Here is a 15965-nt window from a genome sequence, read left to right on the forward strand (position 1 = left end):
CTAAGAGAAGATATCTTCATTCATGTCAGTCAAACAGAGGCTACCCTCACATACCAACATTAAGGAGGTGATGCCATTTTAAGATCACTCTCTTCCCTTGGACTCTCTTGATCTTAAACCATTTTTCATAACAATTAAGAAATGTGTTGTATCCATTTAGAATTCTGCCATTACATATACATATATACCTATGTATATATGTATATATATAAATTATCCATAAGCATGATTCATGAAAATAATACACAAGCATACCTTCCTTACCTTCCTCCTGCTTGGTCCACGCGGCTTTATCCTTGGTCAACCCTACAATGAATTCCACCAAATAACTTAAATCTATATTTAATTTGTTCTTCCAAATCCTTCTTTCACTATTTTTAAGGGAGAGATTAGTTTATATCCCTTACCTCCCTTTCATTCTCCTTAAATATTCTCCCTATATTCCATCAAGTGGCATGTCTTTTCATGCCTGCTTGTTTTGGTGGTTACTTATGCCATTTTATTAGTGTTTATGATTAATAAATTTGGTCGACTAAACAACATGGTCACTTGTTTAATATCAAGTGTTGTTTATTATTTTATTAATATTGAATGTTTGTTCATTATTTATTATTAATTTTGAATAATGGTAATTATTTGAATGTTGTTTAAGTAAATATGGGTACTATTAATATTGTTATTAATATTGAATGCTTGTTTATTTGTCCTTAATATAATTAAGTAATAACATTACTATTGAATAATATTGATATTAAAATATACTGTTCTAATGTCCTAATATTGTTTTTTTTGTAAGGTTTGCATCTTAACCCTTCTTTGTCATGGTCTCTTAATCATGCTTGTGTAGAAGCATACCATTAGAGTTTAATTGATAGATGGATTATTTATAGGGTGTTTTGAAGAAGGTTGAAATGGTTGATCCTTAGCATCATGGGCTTATATGCTCTACGCCCAAGTGGTAAGGTTGGATATTATTAGGACAAGCCCCTCTAGATTACATTGTGCATGTTTAAGATTAATGTTGGTGTTAAAGCTTTTTGTGTACTTTTCTTTGTATAAGTAAACTTGTTTCGTCATCACCAACCTTATAAATTTAGTGTTACATTGACGCATTTCTCATATAGAAACGTTACTTGTATTTTAACGATAACATTGACTTTCACATCCAATGTTTTCCACTTTAGTATTCAATTAAGAATTAATATAATATTAAGCATTGACTTTCACAAAGAATGCTTTGATATTGTTTTTGGCTCCTATAATAGTATATTATTAATTTTCAAATTTATATATTAAATCTTTTACTATCATTCATTATTAAGAAACTTTTCTCAATATTATCATTATGTTTTATGGGGCTATGACACTAACTATGGTTTATATTTTTCAACAATGCATCCCACTTCTTATCGATCACAACTAATGGCATAAAGAAAATTAGTTGGCTCTTCATTGCAAGAAACGCTGAACTGAAATGCTTGAACTTGGTGAGGATAAACAATTAGCACTTTCGTTCCAGGCAAGAGACCATAAAGAAACTACTCCCTCATTAGAGAAACAAAAGGAGGCAGCTATATTTATTCCCCCAAAGGCACAGAAAGGAAGAAAAATGTGGCAAATGATCATGCTTGATAAGAATTTAAAATGAAACTCTAAACCTAAAAGACGATTGGATTTCCAACCGTCCAAAGACAACTCCCCTAAAGAAGACAAAGGGGAACAAATTGATACCCTGTGCTACAAACCTACATATGACTTAATCTTGCTTCTTGTTTTCCTTAGTGCAATCACTCTTTCGAAATATAAGTGTAATCACTTCCCTAAGGAAGCCAGTTGTGACTGATCACCATTTGGTCAAACTTTTTATTCTAATAACTAAAAAATTTCCCTAAAAAATACCCCAACAGTAGCAGAATTATCTTTTTAAGAAAACAAAAACTTTGCTCTTTGTTGCTATGCTAACAGATTTGGATGAAGACTAATTTTAAGTTTTTCCTTGATAGAAAATTATGAAAATGGTGTGTGCCATGATGATCTATGAGTGTTACAGGTCTTTATTTGGGCTTGCTGGTGAGCATCTTTCCCTTGGCCCCGCCCTTTATTGCACCAGGGAACCTGCAAGGGGCGTTGCCCTCAGACCCCACAAAGATATCAGATATGGAACCAGAGCAAACTAACTTGGATGCATCCACATTCCAACATGTTACATTTGAGTCCGAAATGACACAGTTTGTGGTTCTTCCAATGTTCCTAAATCATATACCAATGGTGATGCTAGCATTGATAATATATAAAATCTTTATGATTGTTGAACTTGATATTGAATTTGATGAATATTGTATACCATTTATTTTTTGTACTTTAGGTGAAATTAGAGTTCATGGTGGTTTTGTTGATTATATTATGTCATGTGAAATCCTTTACTTAAGTCCTATTACATGTTTTTTGTATGGACGAACCCAAAATTAACCCAGCCCCAAACTTTGTTTTGCTGGATCCACATACCAAACTTTGTTTTGCTGGATCCAAATACCAGTAACAAAGCTTTATTGTTTTTTTAGTGCAATCTCTCTTCAAAACCTGATGTGCAATTACTTTCCTAAGGAAGTTAGTTGTAACTGATCACCTTAAACATTTTGCTTTCAAAGGACAAAATGCTTTTTAAAATACCACAACAATACTGTAATTCTCTTTTGTAAAAAAAATTTGTTCTTTTCTCTTAAAAAGAACAAATGAGGATATGGAAGTATCTCATTAATCAAACAAGGATGGAGAAATTGAAATTGCCATTAAGCTTAAAGTCCAAAAGTAGTGGTATACCATATTCAAAAAAACTACATATTCAAAGGGATGCACTACGTCATATTCGGTAATACCAATTCACATTTATCTACTTAACATGTATGCACTTAATCATATTTAGTAACAGTAATATATATATATATTGGTAACAATAATATGATTAAGTGCATCCATATAAAGTAGATAGATATATAGATAGATATGAATCTGTTTTAACTTTTGGTCTCTGATGACTCAATTTAATAATATTGATGCATGAAAATATCAAAGAAAACAAATGAATATAATAGGAATATATATCAAAAGAAGAACTCTAATCAGTTGGAACAGCTCGCAGAGAAAATAAATAGGCCACTATACAACCCACTTGGGTATATCATTCTACCAAACATCTAGGCACCAACAAGACTGGGGTTGAATCAAGAAATCAAGTATGTTTATTTATATTGCCCATTCTCTCAATTCCCAACAAAAGAATATAGAAACTCCTTCAATAGGCTTTACTAACAACCCTAAATTGCTCAAGATTCAGCAACAGACTAGCATCTTCACATTTTAATTGAACCCCTACAACAGAGCATTTGTATTGAATACATTTTTATCAGAGGGTAAGAATCAGATTAAGTAAATCAGAAGACAAAAACCTTATGTGGAAGACCACTATGAAAAAGTTTTCCTTCTGCATGTAGCTCCCAAGAGATCACCCCCCCAGTACCAATGCAAGGTTGTTTGTCTGCTGTGTCTATCCAAAACCTGCAAAAGACCAAAAGGACAACCAATAAAATAAGATCCACAATTAAGTTGTTTCTAAACATTGAAGACAACATGCATGTTATTCATGTAAACTCTACAAAAGGATATGCATACATGTTCCCACAAACACACATGAAGATTACCATACATTAAGCTTCATGGATGAGTTCTCATATATCACTAGTAAGAATTGCATTACTTAGGTACCCTCCAAGAACACGTGTCTACTTTATCACATATCTGAAGATAATGTGGAACAGCCTGCTCTTCCACTCAATAGCATCCGCAAAAAAATAATCAACTAGAAGATCAGTCGGGAAAGATTACTATGATATGCATGTAACTAAGAACTTGTATCCTTCATGTGAGTGCACATTTGGCAACATTATTATAAATCAAACAATTCATGAATTAGCTCAAAATACTAATTTATGGATGCGTCCTTGAATATGATAGTATATTATTAACATTGAAAAATAACTTGTGTAAGCAGTTTGCATGAATTTGGAAAGAAGAAAATTATTGATTTCCACACTCCACATGAATTAAACAGACAAAGGGACCAACCAAAGATTTAGACACATAGTTTATCATCAACAAATGGATACACAATAGAAGAATGGATTAGATTTACAACTAGCTGCCATCTACCTTAAAAGAGTATGCATTTAACAAAATTTGCAGTAACATGCCCAAGATAGTTATGTTAAAACCAGTAATCATGATCACAGAAGCACCTCTCAATGTACTGCAAAACTTGATGCCTAACATCAATCGAGTTAAACGTAGTAACAACTGGGACGTCCCCTTGCCCTGAATGCTCCTATGCCTAAGGAATTTTTCAGAACATGGTGATAAGTAGGAAATATCCCTTGACTACTTTTTTTTCTGACTCTAACAAGAGTTCTTTGAGGCTACGATGTTCTCATGTTTTCCTTACTTTGTATTATAAATCTACTACAACTTCATTATCATCCCATAGTAACTTAAAATCCTCTCCAAAAGCTTTCTTCAACCTTTCCCAAGTAATTTTGGAAGTTGTGTCAGCCTTTGTGTACTAACCAATACTTGTACCTCTTAGGATTGCTAAGAAGGATTGTAGCTAATATACTTTATCATCCTAGACATCTGTATCCACACCATCTCACAAGTCTGGCAATTTGTTACATTCCCAGCATTTTGTATAGTAATCCCGGTCTCTTGCAAAGTGTCTCCATTTGTTACATTCCCAACACTGTACAAAAGGAACAAGCTATCTGACTCCGACATCCTCCTTAATGATTTTGGTAGCCACCTAAATAGGCATTATTACTATTCTGTAACTGCAAAAGAGTTATGGGTGGAGTAGACTATTCACCTTGTGGGAAGAGCACTCACATGCTTCTACTCATATCATATCTGCACTCTTCAATCAGGTGACCCATACCCTGCAATTATCATAAAAAAAATTTATAGGAAAATCATTTTTTATATCACCTTCACCTTTGCATTCCATACACCAAAGTCTTTGATTTCTTTTTTGGCTTTTGGTTCCTTCATCATCCATGGCATATCCCTTCTTAAGGCATTTAAAGTTCAAAACTTGCTCTCAGCTTCTCTCTGCCATCATAATGTATTTTCATCATCCTCTATTTTCTTTTGCCACAATAAAACATTTTGCTTATACTCTCTACTTCCATGTTCCAATAGTATGCTTCATAAGAGGAGGGTGGTACTATCTTCATCTTCTTCCATTATGAGGTGATGAGGCCCTTTGATTGACCATTTTTTCTTAAGCATGTTGACTAATTCTTATTCTAGCTTTACCACAAGTTCTTCCTTTGTATTATAAGTCTCTACTAGAATTTAATAATCACCTTGTAGTAACTTAAAATCCTTTCCAAAAGCCTTCTTCAGTCTTTCCCAAGTAATTTTGGAAGCTAGGTCAACCTCTGTGTATCAATCAACAGGTATGCCTTTTAGTGTTGTTGGGCAAGATTGTACCTAATATAATCCACCATAGCCATTTGTTGTTCATATCATCTCACAAATTCTTCAATGCCTTGTAAAATCTTCTAAGTTTCTAACCCATCACCTATGAATTTCAATGCTGCAGAAGCATCCTGGGTAAATTGACAATCGGCATGAACCAAAAATATTTCCTAATTCATTTGCTTTCTTCAATTTGTTTTCAGATGGCAGCTCAGTGTTCAGCTGGGATAAGCAAGTTAGGTCTCAACTCTCCAGTGGTCATGGACATCTAATAATTCAGATTGTAATTGCAACTGCCCTGATAAACTCGTAAGGGATCATCTTTGAAAGATGAGTTACCTTATTTGCACTATAAGCTGCTCCAAAATTTACCATAAGAAAATCACAGATTTCAGAATAACAGATGGAGGGGCAAACTATCTGATATTCTAGATGATATTGACCAACCCAAATGATAGGAATCTCTACTGGACATAGACTCTTAGATGCAGAAGCATCCTGGGTAAATTGACAATCGGCATGAACCAAAAATATTTCCTAATTCATTTGCTTTCTACAATTTGTTTTCAGATGGCAGCTCAGTGTTCAGCTGGGATAAGCAAGTTAGGTCTCAACTCTCCAGTGGTCATGGACATCTAATAATTCAGATTGTAATTGCAACTGCCCTGATAAACTCGTAAGGGATCATCTTTGAAAGATGAGTTGCCTTATTTGCACTATAAGCTGCTCCAAAATTTACCATAAGAAAATCACAGATTTCAGAATAACAGATGGAGGGGCAAACTATCTGATATTCTAGATGATATTGACCAACCCAAATGATAGGAATCTCTACTGGACATAGACTCTTAGTCTTTAGATGACATTGACCAACCCAAACAATGGGAACCTCTACTTGACATAGACTCCTCTGCCTTCTGCCTTCTGCCTTCTGGCAGTCCAGTAATAGTTTTGACCCGTGATAAAAGATTCTTAATACGCACTGGAACCACTCTTTGTTATGAATTGCCAGGGATGGACTTGGATAAAAGCAGAGAGCTATTTTGTTGGCAAACTTTCCATCAAAGATTACCAGCCACCACTCATGAATATTTGGTTGAGAATTTTGTGCAAGTGCATGAAGGTTTACCTTTGTCTCTACAAGTCTTGGGAGGACATGTTCATGATAGTCAAGAAAATCATTATTGGCAATAAGAATTACATAAAGTTAGCACAATGCTACCTGAGGATATAAAATGCAGACTCAAAATAAGCTTTGATGCGCTCAACAGCAAGCAGAAACAAGTTTTCATGGACATCTATCTGCATCAATCAAATACAACAGCAAAAAATTATATAAACAAGCATTGTAAAGTGAAATATGAAATGATTGGACTAATATAAGAGGGTATGAAAGGGCAATGATAGCATAAGGCAGAAATGAAATTCCATAGTGAAGAGTAACACTGAAAACTTAGATGACCACTGAGCTCCCAAGAAGGACATGAGGAAGTGATAAGAAGAAAGCAGTGGAGAGGCAGGCTGCACAGGAAATATGAAATGACAGCTATGTTAAAATAGCTGCATAGACAGCTTAAGGGATGGCATAAGGGAACAGGCAGGAGGAGAACAATAGTCACAGAAGAAGAAATTTGAGAGGCCATAGGAGAAAACGAAGGGGCAGTTAGAAGAAATAAAGGGAAATCGAGCACTGACATATTGGGATATGATTGGCAATAAGACAGATGGCTTCCAGCCGAGATGGAAAATACTGTTGGGGTTGGCCTACAGATATAGTGAAATCTCAGACCACTGGGACTGTAATGTCTACTCTCTGAAATAAGATTTAATAATAATTAGCAATTAAAATAAAAATATAAAAAGAAATAAATAAATATATCTCCAAATCAATGGGGATAATAACAGCGATTAGTTTGACACAGTATTACCTAGAAACGTGTTTCCACCCCTAAAGGCCACATTTTGACAACGGAATTGGTTTCAGGGATGGGCTATGGCTGGAAACATTCCAAGCCGCCCTAGACAAAGCAAGATTTATGGAAACCGTCCCCAAAACTAAAAAACAGTCAATGAGGTTTCTGATGTGTTGAGCGTCCCCTAGACAACTAGGGACAGCCAAGCCGTGCCCCGACCATCCCGGGGATTAAATGCCATTTCCAACCGCAGAAGGTAGTAAACACATGATTTAATAGGAATTTGTAAACTTTTTATGTGTTATACGGGCCCCACAGCCTCATGGAAACCCTTATAATTATTAAAATATTTAATAATATTAAAACTTAATGTGTCATATTTACTTCTTCATTTGTCTTTGACAAGGTCACTGTATATGGAAGACAAACACGTTAATATGTTACTTCCAGAATAATTCAAAGTAATCCATTGTTTGCTATTTCCAAGTTGGGGTCTGCAGAGAGGAAGACAAATATGTTTGCAAATGAGGGGTTCAGTTTGCAATTTGCATTGAGTAGTCAATGTCTGCATGAGAAAGGAGGATTTCGGCTGACTCCACAAGATCTCTAATAATTTTACCACCTACATCATCATTCAACTTAGAACAGAGATACTTCCTCGAAGAAATTTGAAATACATCTTTAGAGGGAAATTTCTAAATAGGTTTTGAGCCCAGTATGTTTAATCAGATCATTGTTTAATCAATGGTTTTTGTTTTACGTTTTTTTAAAAACTTATCATACTTAAAAAGTTTAAAGGAAATAAGAAAAAGGTCAAACTTTTATTCTTTATTTTCCCCTTATATTTCAGAATTTTCAATTTTTGAGCTTGCATTATACAGTGTACTGGCTACTCATTAAACATGAGCATCAGCAGTGGTAGTCATGAAGAATGGCAAGGGCAAAAAGTTGCAACTAGGAATGGTAGTGGAAGGGCTAGGAGCGAATTAAAACATGAACTTAACAAATTTCAAATCCATTCAACTGTCTTAAATTGTTTGCACAAGACCCTTCCAACCCTAAAAAACCTCTACTTTGCCTTCATCGAATGGATTCTAAAACGAAAATTTGGGTAGAAGTAGGGCGTATAGTTCTCGTGTATGTGAAAGTGAAATAAGAGGGAGGTACACAAGGGTGTGGTCTCATTTCTTGGGTGTTATGGGTAAGGGAATTAAATATTGTGAAAATCTAAAGGAGGAAGCAAAAATTGAGTGATATAGATTACACATGGAGGCTAGATAGAAGACTAAATATCAGCTCTTTGTAATGCCTCGGCCCTCACAACCATCTACCCATGATCTTCACCCTATGTCATCCAGTGGTAGTGTCATTTGTGTAGGAGCCAAAAAAATGAAAAAGGAAAGAGGGAGGCTAGTGATAGTGGGCAGCCTGGGTCAGTTACAAATTTGTCCAATGCACAAGCATAGGAATCAGCAAAGAGCTCATTGCAGATTTTTGTTTTGCCTATGCCATTCCATTCATGTGGCATGTTTTTCCTTCAAAACAATGATTAAAAACGTGTGGTGACCTAATCACACATTGCCCATCCAGGATGGGACCCCTATCTTTTGTCTGTTTGGCTCCTTTGTTTTGTGTTGTCTTCGTTGCTCTAGCTCTAGCCTCGCAGGTTCTCTTTGGTAAGTTTTGATTTGATCCTAAGTTAAGTTTTGTCCCTTGTATTTTCACAATCCCAATTTTGAACTCCCTCCTAACTCATTATTATGAAAGAGTGTGGTGATTTTGAATCCTTGGAAAGCAGCCCAGCAAAATTTTCAAGTCTTTGTGATGCCCTTTAGCATTTTGACTTTCTGATGAACTCACAGAAGATAGTCCTAAAGAGCAATGCAAAGGGGATACCGCATACGTAAGAGAAGTGACAAGTTCTTGTTTAGGACTCGGAAGAAAGAATGGGGATAGTAAAATGGCAATGTTTGCTTCAATCAAATTTAGCACCAAGAGAAGGTTTCAAAAGAGAAATGCAAGTTAAAGAATCTAATGCACTTCCATGAGCTTCAAATTCATTTGGCCACAAATCCCATTCTAGGTGTCATCATACTTTGAATTTAGTCTATGACCAGTTGTAATGTTTCTTAGGGGAAAAGTTTGTAAAGTTTCAAATTTCTGTCAAGAGAAATAATGCATGCAAAAGACAAAAAGAGAAATGAAAAATGAAATCTTACCTCCATGTGTTCATTCACAAATGGTTTACAATGTTGGTGAAGATATTTCAAAGGAGTTAATCCTGAATAGCAATTCAAAAGGCGCACTCAATGTGTCTAAGAGAGTGATCAAGGCCGTGAAACGTACTTATTAATAAAATATGAAAAAGGTGTGGAAAAAATGCCAAAATGGTTGAGTGGATGGAAGACTTCATTTGCAAATATACCAATTCCACCAAACTTTAAAACATGTTCAAAACCCCCAAAATTGAGAAATTCTAAAAAAAAGATTCACTTTGGATGCTTAAGGGTGCCATGTGCATTCCCATGCTTCCCACAGGAAGCCTTCACAATAGGAATATTCTACCACAAACCCAAATGCGCTTTGAGCTCAAAATCCAAATTGTTAATAAAAGTCCCAAAATGATCAACAATCAAAATTGTTCAAATGAAGAAAAACAGCGCCAAAATACACTGGTCTATCTCAAAGACATTTTGAAATTCGACAATAGAAGTCGTGAAAGAGTATCCAAGGGCTAGCCGACCTCAACTTGAAGTGTATGTTTTAAACTCACAAAGTCCCTACCCCCACAACATTTCCAAGCACCACATGCCAAATTAGCTATGAGAAAAAATGGGCATTGGGCATTGACTGATATTGAACTTACTGACAAACTCCTGTATGGAGAAAATAAAATCTCAATCTCACTAAGCACAAGACACCATTGTCGAAACAGAAATCAAAAGAATAAGGCTACTGTCTACATCAAGAAGACTGCGATGACCAAGGGAAAGCATCTAGATTTCATAGTATGATGTTGTACACATCACCAGGCAATGAACAAACAAAATTTTGAAGTCAGTGATGAACATCAAATTGCGTTGTACTCAATCCAACGAATTTCTCATTGATCACAGAATCATCTGCAAAGAGAGGAGGTCTGCAGTCACGAAAAGGGTTGGGGAGAGGTCTGCAATCACGCTCTAAGCGCATTTACACACAATGAAGGAAAAGTTTTGAAGTAAGACACCCTGAACATGCTGCAAAGAAAGAGTTTCCAATGTTAAGGGAGATATGAAACCTTAAGTGACTTCGTAACTAGAAGGAATCTATGACTAAGCAGAAGCCATGCTCCAAGCGTTGTCTCATGGAATGAACAGAAATTACACCCAACGCATACCACAGCGAATGAAGGAAACATTCAAGTTAGGAAGTCTACAATGGAAGCCCCTTTCATACCCTAGACGTGTTTCTAACGTTGTTACAAAATGAGAAAAACCATCGTGGAGTCAAAATGGTCAGAGTACATAACAATAGGTGTGAAGAACCTTTGAAAAAGGACAAAATTCCATAACTCCCCCTCATATGTGCTTAAGTGCATATTCACCTCAATCAAGGAATTTGTCCAAAAATAAAAATCTGCTACCATATCCAAAATACACTCAAGCGCAAAATGGGTCGTCGTGAAAAATTCCAAAATCTAAAATTCTTCACTTGCCCAAAAACCCGCCCAAGCGCCTTTCACCCATAGTCATGAAATTTTTCCAAAACAAAATGATCCTCCAACGTGTCCAAATTGCGGCCAAGCGCAAGTCAAACAAGTTGATGGAAATTTCCAAGGTAGTAAAATTCCCCTTTACTCCAACTACACTGAAAGTTGCTATAAGTTTTAGAACATGACTATGGTTGAACTTCCTTGAAGCTCCAATGACCTCCTATTCCCTCATCCTTTGATTGGATGTTGTTAAGACTTCCTTGATCATACTTTTATGGAGTTCCTTACTCATCTAGTTTGGGTGTTGCTTCTAGCTTATGGATCTAACTCTTTTGCTGGCACCTATGTACTAGTTCCCAAGGGCCTCTACATGTGAAACATATACCTTTCTTCAAGATGTCCTCTTTCTGTTTTAGGGCTTCCTTTCTTTGACATTAATGTCCCCTGCTCCAATTTCCTTTGCAGAAGTAACACTATTTCTCTCTATGTTCTTTTCTCGAATCTTTATGCATGTGCTCTATCTTGATTGAAAAATTCTTAGATCTTTCTTTTAAAGGATTTGATTCAACCTTCCTTTCTTTTCTGATTGCTTCTTCCAAGTTCTATGGTTCAGATGGTTTTACAAAGTTTTTTGGTCAAGTCTTTAAGTCCTATAAACATGTGAGTGTGTTTCTTTTCGGAAAGGTCTGGAACTACAACTGATAACCCATGGGATTTGCAGGCAAAATCTTCCATCATTCCAGTTTGTTTGAGCTGAGTTAGTACTTGGAAATACCATTCGGAGTCCTTATCATCAAATCTATAAATGAGTCTTCGGCAAAATTCCCCGCAGGAGTTTTTACCTTGGTGACCTAGGGAAATAAGCCCATAATGCCACCACTCATGCGCTGCTCCTTCCAAATGTAGTATTGCAAACTGAAATGTGTCTTCTTGTGCCATGGGGCTCAAGGTGAAGAAGGTATTCAATTTCTGCAACCATGCATGTGCTTTAATTTTCTCTAATCCATCAAAATTTGGAAGTATAACTTTGTTGACTTTGTGTTTGGGTTTTTTGTTTAGTTGCCTTCTAGGTGTCTCCCTTCGCTTATCATCACAAAATTCCCTAAATGATACAACTTCTCCAATGTGAGGTTCTAGAATGGCATAAGCTCTTGCAATGTTTTCAGTTCTAGTCATTGGTTGTTCTCATTCTTCTTCTCTTGGTATCTCTCTTTTGGGTAAGAACAATGGTTAAGATATCCCAGCCATGGAAGAGCATTATTATTTCCTTGGTGGTTTGAGCTAGTGTCTTTGGCATGGGTAGGATGATATTTCAAATTATTGATTGAATTTCCCATATTTTGCAGTGCTTGGAGAAGGGCTTGATTTGTTTTTTCCATTTGACTAATAAGGGTTTGATTTATTTCTTCCATATAGGATCTCATTTCATTTGCTAAGTTGTTCATTGTTGTTTTCCTTGTTCTTCTTTCATAAGTTTGCATATGCTTCTACTCATAGGATGACATGATTATGCTCTGTACCACTGTTATGTCCCCTTGCTGAGCAAGTCCAGGAATAAGGATAACTACTATGTAAAATTAACAATGAGAAATTTGTTTCCTCTAAGGGCCCTCAATTTTAATATGGAGACTATGTAATTTGACACAGTAATATCATGTAACTAATAGCGTGTGGGCAAGACATAGATCACTAAGAAATATAGTATTTATGCAAGTCAATCTAAAGCCTTCTATTCAATAATGGAAACGCATTATGGACTAAGATTATAACTGCTTATAGCTATCAGATTTTTATTCCTGAAGTAATCTTTGAATGTATGGGATGAGTGATTGGGAAAATTAATTAAAGTAATTAGTTTGTTATCTCAACTATGATCTTCCAACATTAGTGCTTATGATCTGCAGTACTGCCCTCTAATGATATTATTTCTATCTCCCTCGAGAAAATTAATAGCCTTCAATAATATCAAGAATGGTGTAACTAATATCAACAAAAAAAATCTTGCAACAATGATGATATTTCTGTTGGCAATTGCTTCCAATATTATTTATAGCGGTTATGTCTATAAGCCTGGTTTGGACTTAATAAATGCACAGCATATACATTGTCCTCTACAGCAAAATTGAATTGTATGTCATCAATTTTGGCTGAGGAGGTAATTGTTTCAAGAGCGCAATATGAACTAGATTTTTATATTGAATTGAATGTCTAAAAATGTTTTCTGATGCCTTAATCTCCTTTGTAATTGCTCCTTATACAAAGTGAAAGGATGGCATCCCTTCTTTAGGAACCCCTTTCATAACCGATGTCTTATGGTTTATGTGATTGTTGATACTTAACATATCAAGCTGCTGCTATTTATCTAAGTCGCTGTCACTCATTTATAATTCTTTGTTTTATCAATTTGCGATAAATACTTGATAAGTTGCTTCCACCTTAATCAATTATGAATAACTTGGATTATCCATGGTTGAAACTAATCATCAATTAGTAATTTCTGCAACATTAATCAGTATGAAAACTTATCTAATTGATGCTTGTGAAGTGCCGTTCTATCCCATAGTCAATTTGTTTACCAGTCTGCATATGATCTCTCTAACCTTCACCGGTGACTAATCATTACATTAGTTAATTGTTTACTTACATGGATAAGCATCATTATCTTCCCAGTTGTTGTTCATTATGATTAATCGGCTCTTGACTCAACCATAGATCTAAATGACTGGTATGTTTCCTGCAATAGTTCTCTCACGGAGGATATTATTGGTATTGTTGATAGTTATAGAGTTCTTACATATTACTCGGTGTATGCTAATCACATAAGCTTCTTAATATTAGTGATCCTCTTATGATTGTTGACCACAATTATTGACTGTGATAGTAATCTCCTTGATACATATGGTGTCACTGATCTTTATCCCACTATTATTTGGTAGTCTTTGTTCAACTCTCCTATTCTCCAATAGAAGACCCCCTGTTTTAACCTCATTGCCGCTGCTATTGGTATCAGCAGTCTAGATGATTGATTAGGTCTTAAGGATTCGCAAAGTATGACTCACAGTCAGTCTCATGAACGATGTAGGCTTGTGTGTGTGTGCGCGTGTGTGCGTGTATGTGTGTGTGCGTGTGTGTGCATGTGCGTGTGTGTGCACATATTTTTGTATTGATAAAATCAAGCAAAGCCAACCCCTTTTCAAAACCTTGTCATACCGGCAAACCAGTCCTTTGAACCCGAACTTGAACCTCAACCTGAGTCAGCATCCTAGTTTTTGAGTGAAAAATACATTATTTGGGCTGGATATGCCCATATGCTTTTTGGACAGTCTGCATGTTGTCTGGATGCACATCCACACTTGTGGATGCGCTTCGGATGATCTTGATGCACATCCGAACAGCATCCAGACCACATCCGTTTATGTATCTATATTTGACAGCATCTGCACTGGATGCAAAGCCTGTCGATGTGAGTCTGACATCACAGAATTTAAGTAACGAAATGCTTTAAAAACAGAGGAAAGTTGTCAATGCAACTTCAATACATATGCATTTTCTTTTTAAAATTTTCACATCCTTAAGTTTGTAAGAGTTATTTTGGTAGGCATCAATATCACCTCCAAATTTGAGGATGGTTTTTGCCATACCAGAAATTGCATCCAACATTTTTTGTCCTAGAAACTTGAAGAAACACTAGCAAATACCTTAAAAGGTTACCCACATTGTTCTTTCTATTAGAGTTATCTAAAGGAGATTACTATTGAGAAAAGTCAAAACATAAGAAAAACTTGACATAAACAATATTGCTGCTTAGAAACTCAAGAAGAAATAATATTGCTGCTTAGAAGCTCAAGAAGACATAATAACTCAAACTCATCAAGAAACAGCTCAGTCCTAGTCTACATTCATGTCTCCTCAAAGGAATGCTTTTTGAAACAAACCACTTTAAATTACATCTCTAATTAGAATTTTTCAAGGACAATGCATTTTGTGTGCAAAAATCAAACATGCCAACATGAGCTCATAGAGGAAACACTTCCAAATTGCAAGGTTCTAGAACAATCAGAAAGATATTAACTTACAATGGTCCATTCTTGAGTTTTCCGAGCAAGCCTTGTTTAACAAGTGCATCCACACCAACGCCCAGCACAGTTGAATTTTCCTCATTTGCAATAAAAACAGCCACCACAGTAGACTTCAAATTTGGCTTAACTTCTCCTAATCGTCGCATAAGCTCTGTGATAAGTGCAACATGACCCAAACAGTCAGTTGTGCCACGACCCTGCAACTTATCACCATCAATGCTCAAATGGAATGGATCAAATTCCTGCAATAAACAAGAAGCCTTCAGCAAATGTAGACCATTTAAAGCACATTATTGCACAAAAAAGCAAATTAAAATATAAATTTATTTTCAAGCACAAAGTGATTGCCACAAAAATGTTGTTTTCAAAATTTGTGATTGTCTATCTCTAGTTTTACTAGGGTTTCTAGTATTGCAGAAGCAATGTGGCCACTTATGCTGACATTGGTATCAAGCTATAAAGATCTACACTAATAATGCACAACAATACTTAAAAGCTTAAAAAGAATCTTCACAAAGATGAAAACTGGCATTAGATTTACCTCAAGAAGAACCTTGTGATAGAGACATATATGTTCTAATCACTCCAAATAAAAGGCAAACTTCACTTGCAATTTTGTTAGAAATGGCCGAGATAAACTGGCATGTACATCAAAGTCATGGGGAGATTAAATACGGTAATGTATCTTTAATGGTCACCTTAGTTTGGTTAGATAGTTTCTATTTCTGACTTCTGTTTCCACTTGTTTTTTTA

The 15965-nt window shown here is 35.7% G+C and overlaps 1 protein-coding gene across 1 annotated transcript in view; it reads right to left on the minus strand.

The window, feature by feature from the left end:
• LOC149563011 (Peptidase M20/M25/M40 family protein) overlaps positions 1 to 15965 on the minus strand; it is an 88265-nt gene that overhangs the window by 57993 nt on the left and 14307 nt on the right. Inside the window, exons 2-3 of the mRNA XM_089826453.1 lie at positions 15210 to 15454; positions 3447 to 3555 (exon numbers count right to left, since the gene is read on the minus strand). Of these exons, the coding sequence (XP_089682579.1) occupies positions 3447 to 3555; positions 15210 to 15454 (354 nt within the window). The remainder of the gene's footprint in view (positions 1 to 3446; positions 3556 to 15209; positions 15455 to 15965) is intronic.

The sequence above is a fragment of the Cupressus sempervirens genome, chromosome 4 (genome assembly GCF_028749045.1).
Source record: "Cupressus sempervirens isolate cs-2001-9-10 chromosome 4, ASM2874904v1, whole genome shotgun sequence".
Taxonomy (NCBI): domain Eukaryota; kingdom Viridiplantae; phylum Streptophyta; class Pinopsida; order Cupressales; family Cupressaceae; genus Cupressus; species Cupressus sempervirens.